Source organism: Hylobates moloch, unplaced genomic scaffold (assembly GCF_009828535.3).
Source record: "Hylobates moloch isolate HMO894 unplaced genomic scaffold, HMol_V3 SCAFFOLD_9, whole genome shotgun sequence".
NCBI classification, from domain to species: Eukaryota; Metazoa; Chordata; class Mammalia; order Primates; family Hylobatidae; genus Hylobates; species Hylobates moloch.
This window is the reverse complement of record NW_026652284.1, coordinates 79,764,878-79,790,569: the sequence shown is the minus strand read 5'-3', so window position 1 is coordinate 79,790,569 and position 25,692 is coordinate 79,764,878. Positions and strand designations below refer to the sequence as shown.

Here is a 25,692-nt window from a genome sequence, read left to right as displayed (position 1 = left end):
AATGGCAATGAAAGTTCCAGGACTAACATAGACAGACAGTAATGTCTGATACAGTAATAAATTTGCTCTCAGCCTACCTTACATACATAGCCTTCTCTATATTTAAAGTACATTAACTACATAAGGGTTCTGTATCTAGGCAACAATGAAATAAATTCAATAGTGTACAAGGGTCACAATTCTGATGTCATCCTAATGGATAAGCCAAAGAAAGGTATTTAAGTAGGAATTATTTCCATAAAATGTACTCAAGAAACGTACACACTGGCTACAGTCAAAAGCCCACAAATCTTCTGACAGTATACCTCAGTATGCAATCTTAATGGGTCTATACAATATTCTGAGAATAGGCTCACAGCTTTAAGCCAATGGTATATAAAGGACAAGAAGTATTGATTTGCACCTCTTCCTTACAACAAATATATTTTAAAAACAAAAAGCAAACAACAAAAACAGATGGATAAATGAGAAAGCACAAGAAAGAAATTTTGAGACATTAATTTTAAAAGAAAAAACAGTAAAAGACGTTTTAAGATTCTATGGTCAGGTGTATATCTGCGTGCATTTTAGGGGTCCATGATACTCCTTTTAAGGCAGGATACCCAGAAAATAAAAAGGAATATATAGGTATCTTTGACTATGAAAGATTAAACATTTCTGGCAAAAGATGTCAAAGAGTTTAAAAGCAAATTAACTGCATTACAGTTATGGGGTTTGTATTTATAGAGTCTAAAGAAAGCTTTTACAAATTGCTAAGAAAAATGAATTTAATAGAAGACTGGCTAAATGATATGAATTAACAAATCACAAAAGAGCAAATTCACTGGACAATAAACATGTGAAAAAAAGCTCAATTTTATTAGTAATTAGAAAAATATAAATTAATGTAAACTGTCAATTCACGAATGAGCAAACTCAATGGCCAATAAACATTTGAAGAGATGCTCAGCCATCTGGTGTCATTTCCTCTCAGCATGAAAAATGTTCCTTAGTACTTCCTGTATGCTGTTCCTCCTGGTGATAGAGTCTTTTCTCTGAAAATATTTCTCTTTAGTTTTCATTTATAAAAGTTATTTTTGCTTAATTAAGAACTTCTAAATTGATTGAGACGTTTTAGTTTTTATTTTCCTAATTTAAAGATGTTCTTCTGGCCTTCGTGGTTTCTTATGAGAAGTAAGCTGTTTATCAAATCTTGGTTCCCCTGAACGTAAGGTATCATACATGTATTTTCTTGTGATATATTCAATATTTGTTCCTTACTTGTGGCTTTCAATAGTTGGATTATGAGGTATGTAGATACGGCGTTCTTTGCGTGTTTGTTTTATTCACCTTCATGTCTGCCTTACATGTAGTGCTCAATAAGAATTTGCTTACTGCATATGGCCAAAAAAGAAAACAAAAGAAAAAACCAAGCCATCCCTTGGAATTTTGAAAGCATCCAAAGAGAGTCTGGAAGCATAAGCTAAAGCAATCACTCACAACAAAGAGGTTTGTTTAGAGTCTCATGTTTTGGCATTAAAATTTAGGTTAATCTGTCACTTGAAGATATCAAAGAGTATTAATCCCTCACCAAATCTTTTAGTTTATATAGATTCTTCAGTGCTGTTATTTTGTGGTTTCACATCTCTTCAGGAATGTTGCTACATTTCACCAGGGACGTTCATACCAATTTGCAAAGAGGGTCTCACATTTTAATCAGAGTCAGTCTACACTAACAAAATGATATTCATATAACATTTCAGTGTTTACAAAATACTTTCATAAATATTTCAGACTTCCCAAAAACCTTTTGATCAACGTTGGTTACACCAGGTGGTGACAATTTAACACAATTTTGTTTATGAGGATTTATTGAGTAACTCCAAGGATTTTATGAGATTTATAAAGCAGAATTACATAAAGAGATAAGAGTTACCACATTTTGAGTAAAGATGTAGTAGAACTCTCAGTGCCCAAGGTTCATTCAGCCTTGGAGTAATTCTAGAAAAAAAGGTTCTTGGTATCAGGAGAACAGGAGAAAGGAGGCACTGGGAGCCAGGTGGCCCTGGAAGCCAGATAACTGAAGAAAGGACAACAGGGAAGGAACAGACATAGGAAGGAAATACAAGGCCAAACACAAGCCCCATCTAGCTGATGACTTTGCTTAGAGCTGGTTTACATTTAAACAACAACAAAATCTGAGCTTAGCTCCAAACAATGTGGATAGCTAGAGAATATACCCAGCACTCTAGTTTTGAGCCAAAGTATTACATTTAGTAACACCATAAAAATCACAAAACTATTAAGTATCTCAAAGTAAAGAAAAATTTAAAAATATGAATAATAGTGGAGTCTAAAATATTTTTTGTGTTAGCTAGGACAGCTATGGATAACTAGAACATGTGGAGTAGGACTATCCTCTCACAGCTACAATTATCTTTCCTAAATTATAAGGACCTTGGTAGATAACTCCAAGTAGCAGGGGGCTGTCTATTATATGTAGCTTTAGAGAGAGACTGAGCTACCACTAACTATAAATTATGACTTTAGAAAAACAACACTTCTATATCTTCCAAAAATATCTTCATATCCCTTTGTAATACGTCCTCTTCCTATCACCCCCTCTTTATTCTCTCTTCCTGTCCTGCTTCCAGGCAACAAGTACGAGTAACCTACTTTCTATCACTATATATTAATAGTAATCTGCATATTTTAACATTTTATGTAAATGGAATTATAGAGTAAGCACTCTTTTCCCACTTGACTTCTGTCAGCATAATGATTTCAAGATTCATCAATGATTTTGCATTTTATCAATAATTCAGCCCTTTAATGGCTGACTAGTATTACCTTGGTATGAGTAGGCCATAATTTTTTTTACTAATTCACCTGATGATAAACATGTGAGTTTGTCCAGTTTGGGGCTATACAAATAAAGCTGCTATATACATCTGTGTAAAAGACCTTTTGTGGATATATATTTTTGTTTCTCAGAGGAAATACATAGGGAGAAATCGCTAGGTTGTATGATAAGTGTGCTGAACTTTTTCAGAAATTGCCAAGGGGTTTCCAATGTTGTTACATCATTTTTACATTCTCACAAGCAGTGTATGATGAGTTCCAGTTGGTCCACACATTGAGTCTATCATTTATTTCAGCCAATCTAATGGGTGTGTATTTCTATTTCTTCATGATGTTTTTCCCCTGATAATGATATTGGGCATATTTTCATATGCTTATTGACTTCAAATAAATATTTTGTGAAGTATCTCTTCAAGTCTTTCCCCCATTATTTGTCTTTATGTTTATCATTTATTGTTCATCTTCATGTTATTGAGTAGAAAGAATTTTTAGGCCGGGTGCAGTGGCTCATGCCTGTAATCCCAGCACTTTGAGAGGCCGAGGCAGGTGGTTTGCTTGAAATTGGGAGTTTGAGACCAGCCTGGTCAACAGGTGAAACCCTGTCTCTACAAAAATACAAAAATTAGCCAGGCGTGGTGGCACACACCTGTGATCCCAGCTACTCAGGAGGCTAAGGCAGGAGAATCGCTTGAACCTGGGAGGGGGAGATTGCAGTGAGCCGAGATCACATCACTGCACTCCACCCTGGGCAACAGATGGACACTCTGTCTCCACAAAAAAAAAAAAAAAAAAAAAAAAAAAAAATTGGATAACAGTCCATTGTTTGAAGAATGTCTTGTAAATACCTTCTCCAAATGTCGGGCTTTCTGCTATCTCAATGTGTCATTCAAAAAGTATTGTTTTTAAACTTGATTATGCCCAATATCAAGATCAATAAGCCATCAACAATTTGAGTCTTCCAAACTATGAGGAGATATATCTCTTTACTTCTTTTAGGTGTTAAGTTTTCTCAGCAACGCTTTATGGTTTTCAGGATAGACGTCTTAGATATCTTTTGTTAGATTTATTCATTTATGTTTCGTGGATGTTAGTAAAGAGTGAAATTGATTTCATTCCATTTTCCAGTTGTTTGCTGCTAGTACATAAAAATACAATTGGTTTTAATACATTAACTTTGCCTTATAAAAGCTTGGTGAGTTTTGTTAGTTTTAGTAATAGTTTATTATTAGACTCCTTTGGGGTTTTCTATAAAATATGTTATATGCAAACAGTTTTACTTCTTCATTTCTTACCTTTATATCTTTTATTAATTTTTCTTTGTTTATTGTAATGGTTAGGAACTCTAGTATGATACGGAATAGAATTGAAAGCAGAAATCCTGGACTTTTCCCTGATCTTAGTGGGAAACCATTCAATATTTTACCATTACATATGATATTTACCATTGTTTTCCCTTATATGATCTCTATCAGTTTGAGAATGTTACCTCCTACTTGTAATTTGCTGAGACTTTTCATGCTGAATGCATGTTGAATTCTGTCAAATGTCTCACCTGAATTTATTGAGATGATCATGATTTTTCTTCTTTGTTATTATGGTAAATTATATTGAATGATTTTTGAATATTAAACCAAACTTGCACTTTTAAGATAATTACTAGTTGGCCATTATGTATAATATATATATATTATGCTTTTTAAATATTGTTATCTTTGATTTGTTAACATTTGGTTAAGAATTTATATATCATTTTCATGAGGGATATTAATACCTAATTTCCTTCTTTTGTAAAGTCTTTTTGAAGTTTGGTTATTGGAATTATGCTAGCTTCATAAAACCAATTTGGCAGGGATGCTTCAGCCTTCATTTCTGGGAAAACATTTGTGAAAAATTTATGTTATTTTTTCCAGAATATTTGATAGAATTCATTCATCTAGATTGGAAGTTTTCTCCATGGGAAAGTTTTTGACACCACATTCAATTTTGTTAAAACATATAGAACTATTTGGATTCGCTCTTTTCTTCTTGTGTCAACTTTGACAGAATTCTTTTCCAATGAAAATTTCCATTTCATCTAAGTGGTTGCATTTGTTGGCATAAAGTTGTTCATTATTCTCTTATTATGCTTTTAATGTTATCAACCCCCCTTTATTCATGATATTAGTAGTTTGCATTTTTTTCTCCCTCTCTATTATTTCAGTCTAGCTAAGGAACTGTCAATTTTGTTGATCTTTTAAAAGAACCAGTTCATTAATTTTCTATCTCCTGCTCACTTTTTTGTTAACTGTTCCATTCATCTCTGCTCATATCTTTATTATTTTCTTCTTTTTACTTACTCTGAGTTTCTCTTGTTCTTTTCTTAGCTTTCTAAAGTTGAACCTTAAATGGCTGATTTAAGATCTGTCTTCCTTTCTAATATGTCTTTAAAGTTATATTTCCCTCTAAACACTGCCTTAGCTTATCCAGTTTTTTTAGTGTCATTCAATATTTTCTAATTTCCCAAATAATTATGTCTTTGTTCCATAAATTATTTAGAAGCATGCTGTTTAACATCCATATATTTAGTTTTTCTAGCTATTTTATTATTATTAATTTCTAATTTGACTGTGGTCAAATAATACTTTCATGTGATTTTTGATCCTCTTAAAAATGAGACGATGTATATCGGTAAAAAAGCACATTCTATGGCTGTTGGATATACTGTTCTATAAATGCCAATTAGATCAAGGTGAGTGCATAGTATTTTCATATCTTCTATATCTTCAATTATTTATTTTTAATCCAGCTGTTTTATCCATTGCTGAAAGAGGCATTACAAAATTTCTTACTATGATTCTAGAATTCTCTATCTTTTTCCCTTAATTCTGTTAATTTTTGTTTCATGTCACTCTATCTATGGTAACACACTTTTTATTTGTTTTATCTAAGATTCAAATAAGTCCAGCCTTCTTATGCTGACTGTTTGTATGGTGTATCTTTTACTATGCATCTATTTATAATCTGTTTCTTTATATTTAAGTAAAATACAATCTTAGGTATTATATGGTAGCATCTTGCTTTACTTCCCACTATAGATCTTTGCCTTTTACTTGGAGTGTTTGACCAATAATTTGTGAACTTTCTCTGTAAAGGGCCAGAGAGTAAATATTCTAGGCTTTGTGGGCCGTACTGTTCCGTTATTCAATTCTGCAGGTGTAGCATGGCAGAAACCATAGACAATATGTAAAAAATGAGTGTAGCCAAATTTGGCATTTGGGCATTAGTTTGCAGATTCCTAATTGAGACCATAAATATTTCATGTAATTATTAATATAGTTGGCTTAGCTCCAGCATTTTATTTTTTGTACTGTTTCATCCTCCAGTTTTTGTTCCTTTGTTACTTTTTCCCATCTTTTTTTTGGCTTCTTTGAATATTTTTTAGTATTTAATTTTAATTCCTCTATTGGCTTTTTGGCTTTATCCTTTCGTATTTTCTCATTTTCTTATTAGTTGTCCTAAGAGAGTAAAACATACGAACCAAAACTTGCAGTCTACTTAAGAGTTTATATTGTACCACTTCATATGATATGTAGAAACTTGGCAACCATAGATTCTTTTACTCCATCTTCCGCTAGCCTTAATGTTATAGTTGTCTTGTATGCTACATCTACATACACTGAAAAAACCAGCAGACAATGTTATGATTTTGATTTCAAGAGTCATACATATTTTTTAGTTTTTTAAAAAATATATTTACCCAGCCATTTACCCTTTCTGTTGGTTTTCCTTCATTCCTAAAGATCTAATTTTTCATCCAGTATCATTTTCCTTCACCCTGAAGAATTTCCTTTAGCATTTCTTGTAGAATAGAGCAGCTGGTGACAAACTTTCTTAGCTTTCCTTCATCTAAAAATGGGTTTATTTCTCTTTCATTTCTGTGGGGTATCTTCACTGGTTAACAGTTCTTTCATGTTAGCATTTCCAAAATGTTGTTCCAATGTCTTCTGTCTCTTGTGGTTTCTAATGAGAAAGCTACTCTAATTCAAATCATTATTTGCTTATATGGAATGTGTCTTTTCCTATATCTGCTGTCAAAATTTTAAAAAATTTACCTTTCGTTTTCAATATTTTAATCACAATGTGTCCAAATGTTTGTTACTTTGGGTTTATCCTGTTTGGGATTAGGTGAACTTCTTGGATGCATAAAAGACTATCTCTTTCCCCAAATTTGCAAAGTTTTCTGTAATTATTTCCTCTCTTTTTTTCTATCCCAATCCTTTTATCCTCTCCTTCTGAAACTCCAAGTAGTACACAAGATTAGACTTTTCTGTTCTACAATCATTGAAGCTCTGTTCACTTTTTTTTAAATGATCTGCATTTTTACGTATATTTAGCAGTATGTTTGGCCACCCATGCAAGGAGTTTGTTAAACACTATGCCACTATCTTGTTTTTTATTTTTTTAATTTTATTATTATTATACTTTAAGTTTTAGGGTACATGTGCACAATGTACAGGTTTGTTACATATGTATACATGTGCCATGTTGGTGTGCTGCACCCATTAACTCGTCATTTAGCATTAGGTATATCTCCTAATGCTATCCCTCCCCCCTCCCCCCACCTCCCCCCTCCCCATACCCCACAACAGTCCCTGGAGTGTGATGTTTCCCTTCCTGTGTCCATGTGTTCTCATTGTTCAATTCCCACCTATGAGTGAGAACATGCAGTGTTTGGTTTTTTGTCCTTGCGATAGTTTGCTGAGACTGATGGTTTCCAGCTTCATCCATGTCCCTGAAAAGGACATGAACTCATCACTTTTATGGCTGCATAGTATTCCATGGTGTATATGTGCCACATTTTCTTAATCCAGTCTATCGTTGTTGGACATTTGGGTTGGTTCCAAGTCTTTGCTATTGTGAATAGTGCCTCAGTAAACATACGTGTGCATGTGTCTTTATAGCAGCATGATTTATAATCCTTTGGGTATATCCCCAGTAATGGGATGGCTGGGTCAAATGGCATTTCTAGTTCTAGATCCCTGAGGAATGGCCACACTGACTTCCACAATGGTTGAACTTGTTTACGGTCCCACCAACAGTGTAAAAGTGATCCTATTTCTCCACATCCTCTCCAGCACCTGTTGTTTTCCTGACTTTTTAATGATTGCCATTCTAACTGGTGTGAGATGGTATCTCATTGAGGTTTTGATTTGCATTTCTCTGATGGCCAGTGATGATGAGCATTTTTTCATGTGTTTTTTGGTGGCATAAATGTCTTCTTTTGAGAAGTGTCTGTTCATATCCTTTGCCCACTTTTTGATGGGGTTGTTTGTTTTTTTTCTTGTAAATTTGTTTGAGTTCATTGTAGATTCTGGATATTAGCCCTTTGTCAGAAGAGTAGGTTGCAAAAATTTTCTCCCATTCTGTAGGTTGCCTGTTCACTGTGATGGTTGTTTCTTTCGCTGTGCAGAAGCTCTTTAGTTTAATTAGATCCCATTTGTCAATTTTGGCTTTTGTTGCCATTGCTTTTGGTGTTTTAGACATGAAGTCCTTGCCCATGCGTATGTCCTGAATGGTATTGCCTAGGTTTTCTTCTAGGGTTTTTATGGTTTTAGGTCTAACATGTAAGTCTTTAATCCATCTTGAATTAATTTTTGTATAAGGTGTAAGGAAGGGATCCAGTTTCAGCTTTCTACATATGGCTAGCCAGTTTTCCCCGCACCATTTATTAAATAGGGAATCCTTTCCCCATTGCTTGTTTTTGTCAGGTTTGTCAAAGATCAGATGGTTGTAGATATGCGGCATTACTTCTGAGGGCTCTGTTCTGTTCCATTGATCCATATCTCTGTTTTGGTACCAGTACCATGCTGTTTTGGTTACTGTAACCTTGTAGTATAGTTTGAAGTCAGGTAGCGTGATGCCTCCGGCTTTGTTCTTTTGGCTTAGGATTGACTTCGTGATGCGGGTTCTTTTTTGGTTCCATATGAACTTTAAAGTAGTTTTTTCCAATTCTGTGAAGAAAGTCATTGGTAGCTTGATGGGGATGGCATTGAATCTATAAATTACCTTGGGCAGTATGGCCATTTTCACGATATTGATTCTTCCTATCCATGAGCATGGAATGTTCTTCCATTTGTTTGTATTCTCTTTATTTCATTGAGCAGTGGTTTGTAGTTCTCCTTGAAGAGGTCCTTCACATCCCTTGTAAGTTGGATTCCTAGGTATGTTATTCTCGTTGAAGCAATTGTGAATGGTAGTTCACTCATGATTTGGCTCTCTGTTTGTCTGTTATTGGTGTATAAGAATGCTTGTGATTTTTGTACATTGTTTTTGTATCCTGAGACTTAAAAACTTTTTACCTTTCTTTTTCAAATTCAGTAATTTCTACTGATCTGTGTTCAAGTTTAGTAACTCTTCTATCATCTCCAGGCTACCTTTAAGCCCACATAATATGGTTTTCTTCCTTCAGGTACTGTATTTTTTACTTCTAAAATTCCATTTGATTCTTTTTATACTTTTCATTCCTCAATTCAGATTTATTACCTTTTCATTCAGTATGCTTTCCTTTACACCTCATTAAAATTTCTAAAAGCTGCCTTAAAGTCGTTTTGCAATTCAATTATTTTAAAACAAGTCGAGAACATGCATTTATGTGGGGGTAGTCAATTGCTTGTTTTTGAATTTTTCCTAGAGTATACAGGAATAATCAATAGGAAAGATAGGCTAAGGGAGCTTATACTGCCATGCTCAGAGATATTTTATGTTTTCCTTTTTAACGACTTCTGTGATAAAGGGTCTAAAGAAGTTGAATCTGTTCCTCTACATTCTACCAGGCAGAGCTGCCATAACAAAGTACCATAAACTGGGTGGCTTAAAACAACAAACATATTGTCTCAAAGTTCTTGGAGGCTACGGTCCAAAATCAAGGTACCAGTAGGGCCATGTACCCTCTGAGATTCTGAGTACAATCCTTCCTTGGCTCTCTGCCTAGCTTCTTCCAGTGGGAACTATCTATCTTGGGTGCTCCTTGGCTTACAGCTCTACTAGTTCAATCTTTGCTTCCATGTTCACATGACAATCTCCCTGTGTATCTTTACATCATCTTCCCTTTGTATGTGTCTATGTCCACATTTTTCTATTTTATAAGGATACCAGTCACATTGGGTCACCCTAATGACTTCATTTTAACTTACTTCTGTTACAAACCTATTACCAAATAAGGTTATATCTGAGATACACAAGGTTAGAACTTCAACATATATTTTTGCGGGGACACAATTCAATCCATAACAGTTTCCCTTCCTTTTAAAAACACTTTAAAGCAACCATTAGCAGTAGCGCTCAAAGAGTAATCTCAAAGAAGAGAGTTATTTCATAATTATTTTCTTCTATATCACTATGGGTATAATAGAAAGGCAAATAGCCATTAAACTGAAATATTTAGTATCATTCAAAAGTATTCACTACTGATTCTAAAATAAATGACCTTATGGCATGGTGCTCACACCATGTAACCCGGCACTTTGAGAGGCTGAAGCAGAAGTATCGCTTGAAGCCAGGAGTTCAAGATCATCCCAGACAACAAAGCGAGACCCTGTTCTACAAAAAAATAAAAATGAAATAAATTAGCTGGTCACGGTGGCATGTGCCTATAGTCCCAGCTACTCAGGAGGTTCAAATGGGACGACTGCTTGAACCTAGGAGTTTGAGGCTGCATGAGCTGTGATTGCACCACTGCAATTCAGCCTGGGGGACCAAGCAAGACCTTGTCTCAAGAAAAAAAAAAAAGAAAGAAAAAATGAAATAATGTTTACTATAGTGGAAGATGAGTTCTTACATTTAATGACAGTGCTCTTTTAATACAGCTGCCTTGTCATAATTCTAATTAAATGCATTTTTATAATAAGACTCTTACCAATATATTATTAGGTCTAATCTTTTCAAAGTACACAAATACATATAAAAGTTAAATCAAATAGTATAGTATATAGTAGGGAGAGGGAGGCAAGAAGAAGAGAAGAAAGGACGAGGATGGTTTCAAAAAAGAGGCTCTATAAAATATGGAATGCAAGCTGATAGTCCAAAGAGAAGTATCACTTGATACAGGGGAGGAAATGGAGTAGGGAAGCACACAAACAAAAATATAGTTAATTGTCACGTGATAGTAAAATGTAAAACATTTAACATTTATGACTAATACTGCTTCATAAAAAGTGAATTAAAACAAAACAAAAAATTTTAAGAGAAAGAGTCTTGCTTTATTGCCCAGGCTAGAGTGCAGTGGCTATTCCCAGGTGCAATCATAGCACACTACAGCCTCTAACTTCTGGGCTCAAGTGATCCTCCTGCCTTGGCCTCCTGAGTAGCTGGGACTATAGGCATGTGCCATCAAGCTCAACTAACTTGAACCTACTTAAAAAAGTACTCTTCAAAAACTGGCTTATAACAATTAATATAACAAATAATATTTTTAAAAAGAAAAAGATTTCAGTTGTCATAGGCCAATCATGCTGTATCGTGTAATTTTACAGTTTAATATGAATTCAGATCACCTGGGTTTGCAGAAATAATTAGTTGCATGCAATTTAACCCTTGTTCATTTACCCTCAAATAGACTAACCATCATTCTGAGCAAACTATTGCAAAGACAGAAAACCAAACACTGCATGTTCTCACTCATAGGTAGGAATTGAACAATGAGAACACTTGGACACAGGGTGGGGAACATCACACACTCAGGCCTGTCGTGGGCTGGGGGGCGGGGGGAGGGATAGCATTAGGAGATATACCTAATGTAAATGACGAGTTAACGGGTGCAGCACACCAACATGGCACATGTATACATATGTGACAAACCTGCACGTTGTGCACATGTATCCTAGAAATTATAGTGTAATAATAAAAAAAATTGCATGATAAGCAAAGAAGTTCTGAGTGAGAATCTGAATGAAAATTACACTCAATCAGTTCAACAGACTCTTCCAGTCTGACAGTAAAATAGTTCTTCAGTGTTTAAAAGCATTACATCTGCAACTGATTTCATTCCATCGGCCAAAAGATACATTTCTACTGCCACCATTACATTTTCAGAAGAGTTTAAATTTCACAACTTGAGAGAGCTTCAAAGCAATTCTTAATCTAACCACCCTGATCCTGATGGCCAAGTTAAAAATAATTTAGGATACTTAAGAGAAGAGAAACCCTTCAACAAAATGGATAACAATTGCTTTTAAATCACATTTCTTTAAATTTCCTTTCATAAATTAAATGTACCAACCTGGGGATTAGAGCATTTCATCTCTAGTGACTCTAGGTCAACATGGAGACAAACAACAAATGAATGTCGTGTATCAGGTCCCGTAGCAAGTAGTTTTTGAGACGTGACAGCTAGAGTGGAGGTGCAACCCATAGGTTCCACTAGGAAAAGTGTCACTTGTTTTCCAAGAAGGGTATAAATGCTGAAATTATGCAAGCTGATCGTCCAAGGGAAAGCATCACCTGATATAGGGGATAAAAGGGAATAGGGAAGCACACAAATAAAAATACAATTAATTTTCACTTGATAGTAAAATGTAAAACATTTAACATTTATGACTAATACTGCATCATAAAAAGTGAATATAGTATTCCTGAGACCAAAGTGCTAAACAATTTACATGCCACTTAAAATTCTTTCAGTAATTATATACACTATAAACCATACATTAATAGAAATTAAATATATGGGATAAAAATAAAAATAAAAGTTCTAACTTCTTCTTCCCTTACCCTAGTTGGTTGTATTGTGAAACTGTTGGGGATGTACGCATACCTTGGAGGCCAGAGAAAACAGATCACATTACAAAAATGTGATCTGATACCTTGATTTTGGACTGTAGCCTCCAAGAACTTTGAGACAATATGTTTCTGTTGTTTTAAGCCACCCAGTTTATGGTACTTTTTTATGGCAGCTCTGCCTGGTAGAATGTAGAGGAACAGATTCAACTTGAATCTTGATTTTATCTATGGTACTGAAAATGACCATAGATCTGGCCATGGAATGAGAGAGGAAAAGAATAAACAATCTAATATGGTCTGTTGGATCACCTGCATCAGAATCATGTGGGATGCTGGTTTAAAATACAGGTTCCTAGGACTTTAGACCTTCTTAATCAAAATCTCTGATGGTACGCCCCAGCATGAATTTGATATGTTCCCTAGATTATTCTTACATTTGAGTTATTTTTAAATAAAATGCACTTGATAAAAAATTGGCATTCATAAATTTCAGGATTAAAAGCAAAATTTCCTTTTTATACTTTGAGCTTTTACTAACTTATCTCAGGTAAGATTAATTTATTAATATAAACATTTGAGATAATGCCATTTATTTCTTGTAAATATAGGAAAGTAATTTTTGAACTTTTAAAAAGTCCATTTAGTATTAGAATATTTTTAAACATTTATTATGGCGATATCAATTTTATATCATTTGTATTCTGGACTTTACAATTCTACTAATGCTTGTCAGTACAGAGAGTATAACACGAACATCATTTTTAGTAATTCAATTATTTTAGAACAAATTGAGGACATTTATTTTCTAATTAGAGAGGTAACAGATGCCCTACTGCAGATAATTTGGGAAATATATAAAGAGAAACTATCAAAACCATTCATAATTTACCTTCTATCTTGCCGCCCCTAATAATAAATAATATTAACACTTAGTTATATTTCCTTCATATATATTTTTCCCCCTATGAGTGATGGATGTGCCCAGGCAGAGATGAGATCAGAGATCATACTGCACTTGTAGTCTTCCCTTGTTTTTTCACTGAAGAAAAAATACCAAGTGAATTACTAGGTAGATCATACGACAAGTATTTTAGAGGAGTCTAAATATATATTCAACACTCAGTAGGTACCAGAAGATACATTCTCGTAAGTTTGAACATTAAAAATGTCTTGACCAAATATAGTTAATAAAATTATTATAAAATTAGAAACTTTGAAATTGAGACTTGCATAATAAAATAAACCTAGCAACATAGCTCACAATAACTTGACTGGAAACAATGATAACTGCATAATAATATGTGGTCAGCACTATGGTACTTTGCCTGTCTTAAGATTTAAAATATTTTCCCCCCTAGGAAGAATGACAAACTAAATCATCTGTAACTAATTCTAAAATTATTTTAAAACCTACATCAAATTCCATGCTATTTAAAAAATAAAGGCTCTGCCAAATTTGTCTTAAAATATTTTGGACTGAGTTCAGATTATATATTTTAAAGCTGGTAGTGAGCTATATATATTTTTTCAAACCTTATTTTATCCAAGAAATGCTAAATGGTGGTTATGCTGGATGGAAGAGCACTAGATTTAAATTTGTTAAATTTTTTAAAATCTCAAATCACATTGGTACTATCACAGTTATATTTCTGTGTCTTCTTTGGAATCAGATTAGGAAATTGAAATTGGGCATATAATACCCTAACTCCTAAAAAAAAAAAAAAAAAACCTGTTAAGGTACTACTTCATGTCGACTTATTTAGCATACAGATTGTTTTAAAAAGCACACTATACCTAGAAGATGAAATTTTAACATGCAGCGACAAAAATTCCACAATTTCCCACTGTGAGAAAAATTCACAAAACACATTAACTGCACAAGTACTCCTTTCACACACACACACCAGAATGAAAACACCTTATCTACTTATAATACTGGCAAAATAATGTTCTGGGCACTCCATAAAATATGTTCAGACATCCATGACTGGGCAGAACCACATACTGTTCTGATAACTTCATATAGCTTTCTATCAATCTGGGCTGATCTTCAAGATCAAGATTTTTATTTTACTTGGAAAGTTGCAATGCTATAATCTAAGTCTTTCATTTTAGAGAAAATATTGCCAGCAGAATTTAAAAATTTTCAAACAAAATGTCTAAAGAATAAGAAAAAAAGAACAAGGCAGGAAGATTGAGAATCTCATTTGTATGTGATTATCTATATTATCTATATTATCATTAGAGAAAAGAATACAAACAAAACAATTCTTAAGAAAATGATGACCAAACACTGATGTAATTCAGACCAAATAATGTGAAAGAAAGTGAATATGACAGAAAGCTTTGGGACAAAATGAATAAATAAAGAACAACCAGTGAGACTATGCGTTACGTGTGTCAACACCAAGGGGTGGAGCAGGGAGGAGGTCCCTAAAGGAACATATTAACTTACAATTGAGTGAAACTTAAAAAGAAAATTACAGTGGATTTCTTTATATTGTATCACATGTTGCTGATATCATACCATGCTATAATCAAGATTATGGTTTACATGACACAAAAATAATTTTAATAATATAGATACAAAAAACGTTTTTGTCAATGTTGCAGTTGGTGAACGGTGACTATTTATACAAATCCTTATCACAGAAATATAATGTATAACCCTGAATCTTTTTGGGTAGGAATCAATATTCTGGAAAGATAATCAGTCTTTTCCTTTCAAAAAACACTCTACTATACTACAGGAAAAAGTGTATGTACTTGAGGCCAGTTTGAATCACCTTACAAATATCTATTTAGCAAACATGGAAAGAATGTTGGTCAATGTTGGAGATACTTTCCTCAGTTTTCTTTGTTTTCATTACCTTAGTCACTGAATGTTTGTCAAAAGAAACAACAACACAAATGCCTTCCTCTTCTCCCAGTTTTTTCTCTTACGTTCAAAAAACCAGTATGACTCAGGCAGGTTTGTATTTCAAATATGAACTAGTATAACCAGGAACATTCTACCACCTATTGTGAGTGTAACACTCGAGAGAAAGATGTACTACAAACGTAAATAGGCCAAAATTGCTGAGAGTGTTACTCCAAACTAGTTAGCATTTACCTTATTTAAAGACAGTTAAGGCCTGGAGCGGTGGCTCACTCCTGTAATACCAACACTTGGGGAGGCCAAGGTGGGCAGATCACCAGAGGTCGAGAGTTCAAGACCAGCCTGACCAACATGGAGAAACCCTGTCTCTACTAAAAATACAAAAAAATTAGCCAGACATGGTGGCGCACACCTGTAATCCCAGCTACTTGGGAGGCTGAGGCAGGAGAATCACTTAAACTCGGAGGGCAGAGGCTCTAGTGAGCCGAGATCGTGCCATTGCACTCCAGCCTGGGCAACAAGAACGAAATTCCATTTTAAAATAAAATAAAATAAAATAAAATAAAATAAAATAAAAAAATAAAATAAAATAATAAAATAAAATAAAATAGTTAAGTGTTTATTAATTCTAAGTGATGTTAATTTAAGTAATAGGTACTTTAAAAACAATCAAGACATAATAAATGATATCTAATCCATCTTCATAGAAGAGGAAGACAGCTGAAAGGCATAGAAAGAAAGGAAATGAAAATGAGCAACCTTCAGTTTTATTTGCTCTGTAACTAAAATTCTACATTTGGAATACTGTTTTGTATTAGGAAATGTGAAATGAACTGCATGTACAAAATATAATAATAATGATAATAATATTAAGAGACAAATGATTTCAAATTTGTGAAAAACATTTTACATATAGAAATCTATGTTACTAATAAAACTATTACTTACTTCTGAAAGTCATTACTGGATTAATCATGACTTGTCTGTCAACATTTCATTATTCATAAAGAAATATAATACTCTTTAAGATTCTCTAAAACATTATTTCAATTGTAAACAATGCAAAACTAGAATAATCACTGCTTTTAAAAGAAGGGACTGAAAAGAATAGCATTGCCCTTTCGACAACAAAGGTATTAGTAGTTACCCTATAGTTTTGCTAAAAATGTGAATATTATAACAATGTGTGACTTAGGGTAAATTGGTATTGAAGACTCCTACTACTGTATAAGATAAGATCCTATCGGTAACATCAGTGCCATGGGATGGATAGCTGTCTTGGTCGGCATAGGCTGTTATAACACAATACCATAGACTAGTGGCTTCAATAATAGACATTCATCTCTAAGAGCTCTGGGAGTTCCAGTATCAAGGTGCTGGCAGATCTGGTTCCTGGTAAGAACACTCTTTGAAGCTGGAAAACAATTAGATAAACTTCTTGCTGTGTTCTCACATGACAAAGAGAGAGGAGGCTCTGGTATTTCTTCCTTTTCTTCTTAAGGCACTAATCCCACTGGCTCCAACTTCATGATGTCACAGAAACCTAATTACCTCCTAAGTGCCCCACCACGTAAGCATCACATTGGATATTAAGGGCTCAACACATGAATTTGAGGGAACACAAATACTCAGTCCTTAACATTAATATAGGTATAGCTAAAATGGGTATCTGGGCATATAAGAAAGGAACAAAGAAGTCAGGTATGTGAAAATCTTAGAGATTTGTAAACTATCAGTGAAAGATGACAGCTAAAGTTTAGGAAAGCTGTACATAGGAAGAATACCTATATTTAAGAGAAAGGCAGAGGAAAGGGAAAAAGAGCCCACGAAGAACGTTCAGAAAGAATGGCCAAGATCCACAGAAAACCAAAAGAGAGTGGTCATCCAGAAGTTAGGAAGGTATTCAAGAAGGAATCAACCAATTATGTCAAGAATAAAAAAAAAGTTCTATTCGATTTGACAACTAAAAGGTTTGTTATCTTGATTGGATAAGGTGAAAAGATATCTTGATATTCTTACATGCCAATATGGAGAAAATAAAGAGTTTATAAGCAAGTTCTCTAAAAACGCAGTGCATAGCATACAGTACACAAAAGGAAGAGATGGAGGGAGGGAGGAAGGAAGGGAGGAAGGAAGGAAGGGAGAGTTAGGAAAGGAAGGAAGGAAGTTGGAAGGAAGAAAGGAAGGAAGGGGAATGAATGAGTAAAAATGGCTGGGTCTTAAGCACTGGCAGCAGTATAAGGATTGCTTCTAGTAAGGTAGATTCTTTTGTTGAACCAATATTCTGAGCTAAAATTATGTGACCTCATTCTAGGATCTAGGGACAGAGCACTGAGCAATACATATTCACGTTTTCATAGGGCTTGCATTCTAGTGGTAGAAAGAAAGATAACCACCTATTAATCAACTGATATTTAGTATATGTCAATGTTGGTAAAAGCTCTGGAGAACAATTAGCAGAGTAATGGGACACTAGCTGATGGTGGTGTCACTTTAAGATCGGATACTCCAGTAAGGCCCTTCTGAAAAAGTGAAATTCTTCAGAGAGTGAGCTGTGGAACTATTTGGAAGAGAAACATTCTAGGAGAATTGCAAAGGCTCTTTATTAGGAATGTGATGGGTCTGGATGAGAAATTGTCAATGCTTTCACTGACTTCCATTAAAGTAATATGAAGGTTGCCTGTTGAGTAGGGAAAACAATTAGATAACCTTAAAGAAATTAGTAAAAAAAATTTATCTAGCTACTATAAGGAACGGAAAGACATTAAATAAGTTAGAAAAGTTTGCAAGATCATTAATGAAAGTCAGAACTAATTTTCCTAAATATTGTCAGGAATGTAAGAAGAAAAGCTCAGATGTCAAAGAGTTGGAATGATTCAAAGCTAGACTTCATTTCATGAAAATGAAAATCTGAGAGAGTATGTAATTATACATTTGTGCTATTTATTGCACAAACTCTGTCTACCACACTCACAGTTGTCTTCATTATAAAGCAGTCACCAGTAATTCTTTCTGCATAGGTCACAATGCATTACATTTCCTTACTCGTAATGGGGCCAATCTAAGGAGATACTGAAATGCAATCATTTCCAGGCTAAATATTAAAAAAAAAAACTAATAATATATGAAGTATCTTGAGAAAATAAGAGGATTCGGGTTAGACTTGCAGTTATGGCCAAATAAGGAGGTTTTTTAAAATCCTCTTTCCAAAAATAAACTGCAAAGCTAGATATAGTTGATACAACATTTAACAGAAAACACAACCATTTCAGCAATCTGGGATTGAAAGAATGAGAAAAGCATTTATGCTTGAAGAACTGTTGAACTTTGGATACGAAGAGTGAGAATCTGTGACGTTCTTGCATGAGGTCATTTCTATCTCTACCACAGAGGAGGTTCTACCAGCACAACTATGAGGACTGGTGGCATTGCTGCCATGATCAAAGAGAGGTCACTTGATTTGGAGTGGTGAACAATGTCCACACTCAGCAACACTATCAGTGGAAACTGATAACACTAACAAGGAAGAAAAAAAACAAAACAGTCAACCAATAATTTTATATCCAGCAAAACTATCCTTCGAAACTAAAAGTGAAACAAAGATGTTCTCTCATAAACAAGCACTCATATTATTCAATGGTGGCAGACCTTCCTTACCAGAAACACCTTGTCCTGCAATCTTTCAGGTGTTAACTCCAATGTACAGAAAGAAACGAAGAGCACTGGGTATGACAAATATGTGGGTTATATGAAAGACTCCACAGATATAGTATTTGTCATTTCTCTCTTAAGTACTTGAAAATGTTACTGAATATATACAACAATAATTATAACACTGTAACATTGGGTATGGGTTATATTACATGTAGATATAATATACGTGTCAATACAGGAGGATAAAGATTAGATATGAATTAGAACAAATTTTCCATAATTTACCAGAATTAATTTAGGAGTTAACTGAGGTAGGATGTAAATTCAAATCATAATACAGCTCCCAGAACCACCATTACAAATATACATAGTACAAAAATGAATAGAGAAAATTAAATGGTACACTAAAATACACATATAAAGCACATAAAGTAGTAAAAGGGGAACAGAGTAACAAAAAAGACAGGAACAACAGACAACAAATGGCAAATTACCAAGTGAGTTCAAATATATTATTATTACACTAAATGGAAATGTTAAAAGCCCCATTTAAAAATCAGAGATTGTCAGACTGCATTAAATAGCAAGATTAACAAAATACTGTTTAAACTAGAAACACTTTCATTCAAAACCAAAAGTAGGTTTAAAGTAAAAAGATGGAAAAAGGTATACTATTAAACCACAACCATAAGAAAGCTGAAGTAGCTATAATTAATAACAGATAAAAACTGATTTAAGATAAGAAGTATTACAGAGACAGATATTTCATAATAATAAACGGTCAACCTTTTAGTAAAACCTAACAACTATAGGTACATATACATCTAACAACAGAATCTAAAAATACATCATGAGCTACATAACAATGTTTTACTTAATGACAGACTGCATATACAATGGTGGTCCCATATGATTCTTTTTTTTTACTTGATGAGCCACCGGTGGTCCTATGGTTCTAAACCATACTGTACCTTTTCTATGTTTAGTATGTTTGAGTAACAATTAATACTTACCAAAACTTACAATTGCCTACAGTATTCAGTACAGTTCCATTCTGTACAGGTTTGTAGCCTAAGAGCAATATGTTATACCATAGATGGGCTATAGCCTAAATGTAGAGTAGGCTATGTTATCTAGTTTTGTATATGTATATTCTATGATGTTTGCACAACAATGAAATTGCATAATGATGCATTTCTCAGAACATATTGTTAAGTGACTCATGACTGTACATGAAACAAAAACTGACATAATTTAAATGCTAAAATAGACAACTAAAAAATAACACTTGAAGATTTCAATACCCTGCTCTCCATAATTGATAGAATAATTAGACAGAAACTCAATAAAGTGATAGAAGAAACTCAATAAGGTGATAGAAACAGGATTATCAACCAACTCAACCTAACTGGCATATATATTAATAGAATGCTGCAGCCAAGAATTGCAGAATACACATTCAAGTGCCTATGCAACAATCTCCCAAACAGACCATATGCCAGACCTTAAAACAAGTCTTAATAAATTTAAAAGAATGGCCATCATACAAAGTATATTATCTGACCAGAATGGACTTAAATGTTAGACCTAAAACCATAAAAACCCTAGAAGAAAACCTAGGCAATACCATTCAGGACATGGGCATGGGCAAGGACTTCACGTCTAAAACACCAAAAGCAATGGCAACAAAAGCCAAAATTGACAAATGGGACCTAATTAAACTAAAGAGCTTCTGCACAGCAAAAGAAACTACCATCAGAGTGAACAGGCAACCTACAGAATGGGACAAAAATTTTGCAATCTACTCATCTGACAAAGGGCTAATATCCAGAATCTACAATGAACTCAAACAAATTTACAAGAAAAAAACAACCCTGTCAAAAAGTGGGCGAAGGATATAAACAGACACTTCTCAAAAGAAGACATCTATGCAGCCAACAGACACATGAAAACATGCTCATCATCACTGGCCATCAGGGAAATGCAAATCAAAACCTCAATGAGATACCATCTCACACCAGTTAGAATGGCAATCATTAAAAAGTCAGGAAACAACAGGTGCTGGAGAGGATGTGGAGAAATAGGAACACTTTTACACCGTTGGTGGGACTGTAAACTAGTTCAACCTTTGTGGAAGTCAGTGTGGCGATTCCTCAGGGATCTAGAACTAGAAATAACCATTTAATCCAGCCATCCCGTTACTGGGGATATACCCAAAGGATTATAAATCATGCTGCTATAAAGACACATGCACACGTATGTTTACTGAGGCACTATTCACAATAGCAAAGACTTGGAACCAACCGAAATGTCCATCAATGATAGACTGGATTAAGAAAATATGGCACATAAACACCGTGGAATACTATGCAGCCATAAAAAATGATGAGTTCATGTCCTTTGTAGGGACATGGATGAAGCTGGAAACCATCATTCTCAGTAAACTATCGCAAGGACGAAAAACCAAACACTGCATGTTCTCACTCATAGGTGGGAATTGAACAATGAGAACATATGGACACAGGAAGGGGAACATCACACACCAGGGCCTGTTGTGGGGTGGGGTGGGGGGGAGGGATAGCATTAGGAGATATACCTAATGTTAAATGATGAGTTAATGAGTGCAGTACACCAACATGGCACATGTATACATACGTAACAAACCTGCATGTTGTGCATATGTACCCTAAAACTTAAAGTATATATTAAAAAAAGAAATCAGCAACAAAAAGAAATCTATGAAATTGTAAAATATTTGGAAGTTAAACAACATATTTCTAAATAACCCAGGGCCCAAAGAAGAAATCATAAGGAAAATAACAAAATACTTTAAAGAAAATAAAAAATGTAAACATATCACAATTTCTGGGATGCAGCTTCAGTAGTGGTTAAAAAGATATTTATAGCACTAAATACCCACATCATACAGGAATAAATTTCTCGAATCAATAATCTAAGTTTTAGCCTTAAGATGAGAAATAATAAGATAAAACTAAACACAAAGCTATTAAAAAAAGAAAATAGTAAAGATTGGAGCTGAAATCAATGAAATGAAAAAGAAAAATGATAGGAAAGAATCAGTGAAATTAAAAATTATTTCTAATAGATTATCAAACTGACAATCCTTTAGCTTAACCCAGAAGAAAGGGATAAGTCACAATTACCAGAATGAGGAATGAGAGAATATCACTATTAACTCACCAAAAATAAAAGAGATTAAAAGGGAAAGCTGTTAAGAACAGCTTTATGCCAACAAATTAGATAACTCAAGATGAATACATAACTTTCTAGAAAGATACAAATTACCAGCTGGGCGCAGTGGCTCATGCCTGTAATCACAGCACTTAGGGAGGCCAAAGAGGGCGGATCACCTGAAGTCAGGAGTTCAAGACCAGCCTGGCCAATACGGTGAAACCCCAACTCTACTAAAAATAAAAATGTTAGCCGGGCATGTTGGTGGGTGCCTGTAATCCTGGCTACTCAGGAGGCTGAGGCGGGAGAATGGCTTGAACCCAGGAGGCAGAGATTGCAGTGAGCTGAGATCACAGCACTGCACTCCAGCCTGGGCGACAGAGCGAGATTCTGTCTCAAAAGGAAAAAAAAAAAGAAACATACAACTTGCCATAACTGACTAAAGAAGGAAGAAAATCTGTATAGACCTATAACAAAGAAATTAAATTATTAATTTAAAAACTTTCCATCAAAAAAGTTCTACCAATTCCACATGGCTTCACTGGTAAACTGTATCAAACATTTAAGGAAAGAATGTCAATCCCTAATACACACTTACAAAAATAGGACAGAATGAAAGACCTCCCAACTCATTCTTTGAGGCTAGCATTAACTTGATATGAAAAGCAGACAAAGTCACTACAAGAAATCTACAGACTAAAACCCCTCAATTAGCATGGATACAGAAATCCTTTAAAAATTTAGCAAATTGTATCCAGCACCATATAAAGAGGATAACACCCTATGACCAAATGGGATATATTTGAGAAATACTAGGTTCATATGATTATTAATTATACATAAAAATTATGTAGAATTGGTTAATACACAATAGTAACAGCACAAAGTATAGAAACCACATAATGTCAATATATTCAAAAAAAATTTCATAAAATCAACAAGCAATTCATGATTTTTTAAAAGGTTTCAATAAAATGGCTGGTGTGGTGGCTCACACCTGTAATCCCAGCACTTCAGGAGGCCAAGGTGGGTAGATCACTTGAGGTCAGGAGTTCAAAACAAACCTGGCCAAGATGGTGAAACCCTGTCTCTACTAAAAATACAAAAATTAGCTGGGCATGGTGATGCACTCCTGTAATCCCAGCTACTCAGGAGGCTGAGGCACGAGAATCACTTGGACCCAGGAGGCAGAGGTTGCAATGAGCAGAGATCGTGCCACTGCACTCCAGTCTGGGAGACAGAGTGAGACTCTGTCTCAAAAAAATAAATGAATGAAGGGTCTCAATAAACTAGGAATAAAATGGATCATTCTCAAAATGATGATGGGCATCTCTGAAAAACCCACAGCTACCCTAACCCTAACAAATCGATCATAAGAATGTAAAACCACTTAGAAAGTGATTTGGGAGTTTCTTGAACTGTTCAACATAAATTTACCATTCAACCCAATAATTCCACTCTAAAGACTCTATCAATGATCAGTTACAACATTGGTCCATACAAATACATGTAACTAAATGTACATAACAGCATTATTCACTGTAGGCAAAAAGTAGAAGTACATTTCAACTGGTGAATTGATAAAATGTAGCATAATCATACAATGGAATGCTCCTCAGCAATAAAAAGGAACACTACTGATACATGCTACATCATGGAAGAACACCAAAATGTTACACTAAGTGAAAGAAGCCAGATGCAAAAGACTATATATTGTATGATTTCAGTGTATTAAGATGTCCAGAAAAGGCAAATTTATAGGGACAGAAAGCAGATCAGGGTTGCCTAGGGCTGTAGGTAGGAGCAGGGATCAACAACAAATGGACACGAGAAAACTTTTGGGACAATGGAAATGTTCTAAAACTGTATTATGGTGATCGTTATACAACTTAAGAAATTTAATAAAAATAACAGAATTCTATACTTACAAGTGTTAATGTTGCATTATATAAATTATACCTCAGTAAGAGCTGGCTGTTTAAGTGTGTGAAACCTCCCCCAAGCCTCCCTCTTCCTCCTGCTCCAGCCATGTGAAGTGCTGGCTCTCCCTTTGTCTTCTGCCATAATTGTAAGTTTCCTGAGGCCTCCCCAGAAGCCAAGCAGATACCACCACGCTTCCTGTGAGGCCTGCAGAACTGTGAGCCAATTAAACCTCTTTTCTTTACAAATTACCCAGTCTCAGGTATTTCTTTATAGCAATGCAAGAACAAACTAATACAAGACCTAATGTAAAACACAAAACTATAAAACTCCTAGAAGATAACAGGAAGAAATCTAGATAACCCTGACTTTTTGATGACTTTTTACATCTAACAACAAATGCTTGATTCATTAAAGAAAGAACTGATAAGCTGGACTTTACTGAAATTAAAAATTTCTGCAAACAAAAACACTCAAGGGAACAAAAAGAAAAGCAAAACCAGGAGAAAATAACTGCCAAAACATCTGATAGGGGACTGTTATCCAAAATATACAAAGAACTCTTAAAACTCAACAATAAAAAAAGCTATTTTTAAAAATGGGCCAAAGACCTTAAGAGACCTCTCAACCAAAGACATAGATGGCAAATAAGCATATGAAAAGATGCTTCACAGAACATGTCATCAGGAAACTAAATTTTAACAGCATTTAGATACCACTACGTACCTATCAGAATGGCCAAAATTCAGAACACCAAATGCTAGTGAGTATGTGGAACAACAGGGATTCCCACTCATTGTTGGTGGGAATGCAAAATTGTATGGCCACTTTGAAGACAGTTTGGTGGTATACTACCAAACTAAACATTTTTACCATACGATCTGGCAATCATGCATGTACCTTAGTATTTATCGAAAGAAGCCAGAAACATAGGTTCACACAAAACCCTGCAGATGGAGGTATATAGCAGCTTTATTTAAAATTGCCAACACTTGGAAGCAACCAAGATGCCTATTCACACATTAATGGATAAACTGTAGTACATCCAGACAATTAAATATTAGCACAACAGAAATAAGCTATTGGCCAGGTGCAGCTGCTCACACTTGTAATCCCAGTGTTTTAGGAGGCCAAGGTGGGAGGATCACCTGAGACCAGGAGTTAGAGACCACCCTATGCAACATAGCAAGACCCTGTCTCTATAAAAATTTAAAAACAAAAAAATTTAGCCAGGTGAGGTGGCAAATAGTCCTCCTCAGGAGGATTACTTGAGTACAGGAGTTTGAGGCTGCAGTGAGCTATGATTGTGCCACTACACTCTAGCCTGGATGACAGAGTGAGACCCTGTCTCAAAAAAATAAAAGCTATCAAGCCATGGAAAGACATGGAAGAAGCAAAAATGCATATTACTATGTCAAAGAATCCTATATGAAAAAGTTATATACTGTTTG

At 34.6% G+C, this 25,692-nt stretch overlaps 1 protein-coding gene across 1 annotated transcript in view; it reads right to left on the bottom strand.

Annotated features, from left to right (window-relative positions):
- The window catches only part of VPS13B (vacuolar protein sorting 13 homolog B), a 915,321-nt gene that overhangs the window by 435,030 nt on the left and 454,599 nt on the right, over positions 1-25,692 (bottom strand). The window contains exon 24 of the mRNA XM_032760928.2: positions 12,098-12,318. Within this exon, the coding sequence (XP_032616819.1) occupies positions 12,098-12,318 (221 nt within the window). The remainder of the gene's footprint in view (positions 1-12,097; positions 12,319-25,692) is intronic.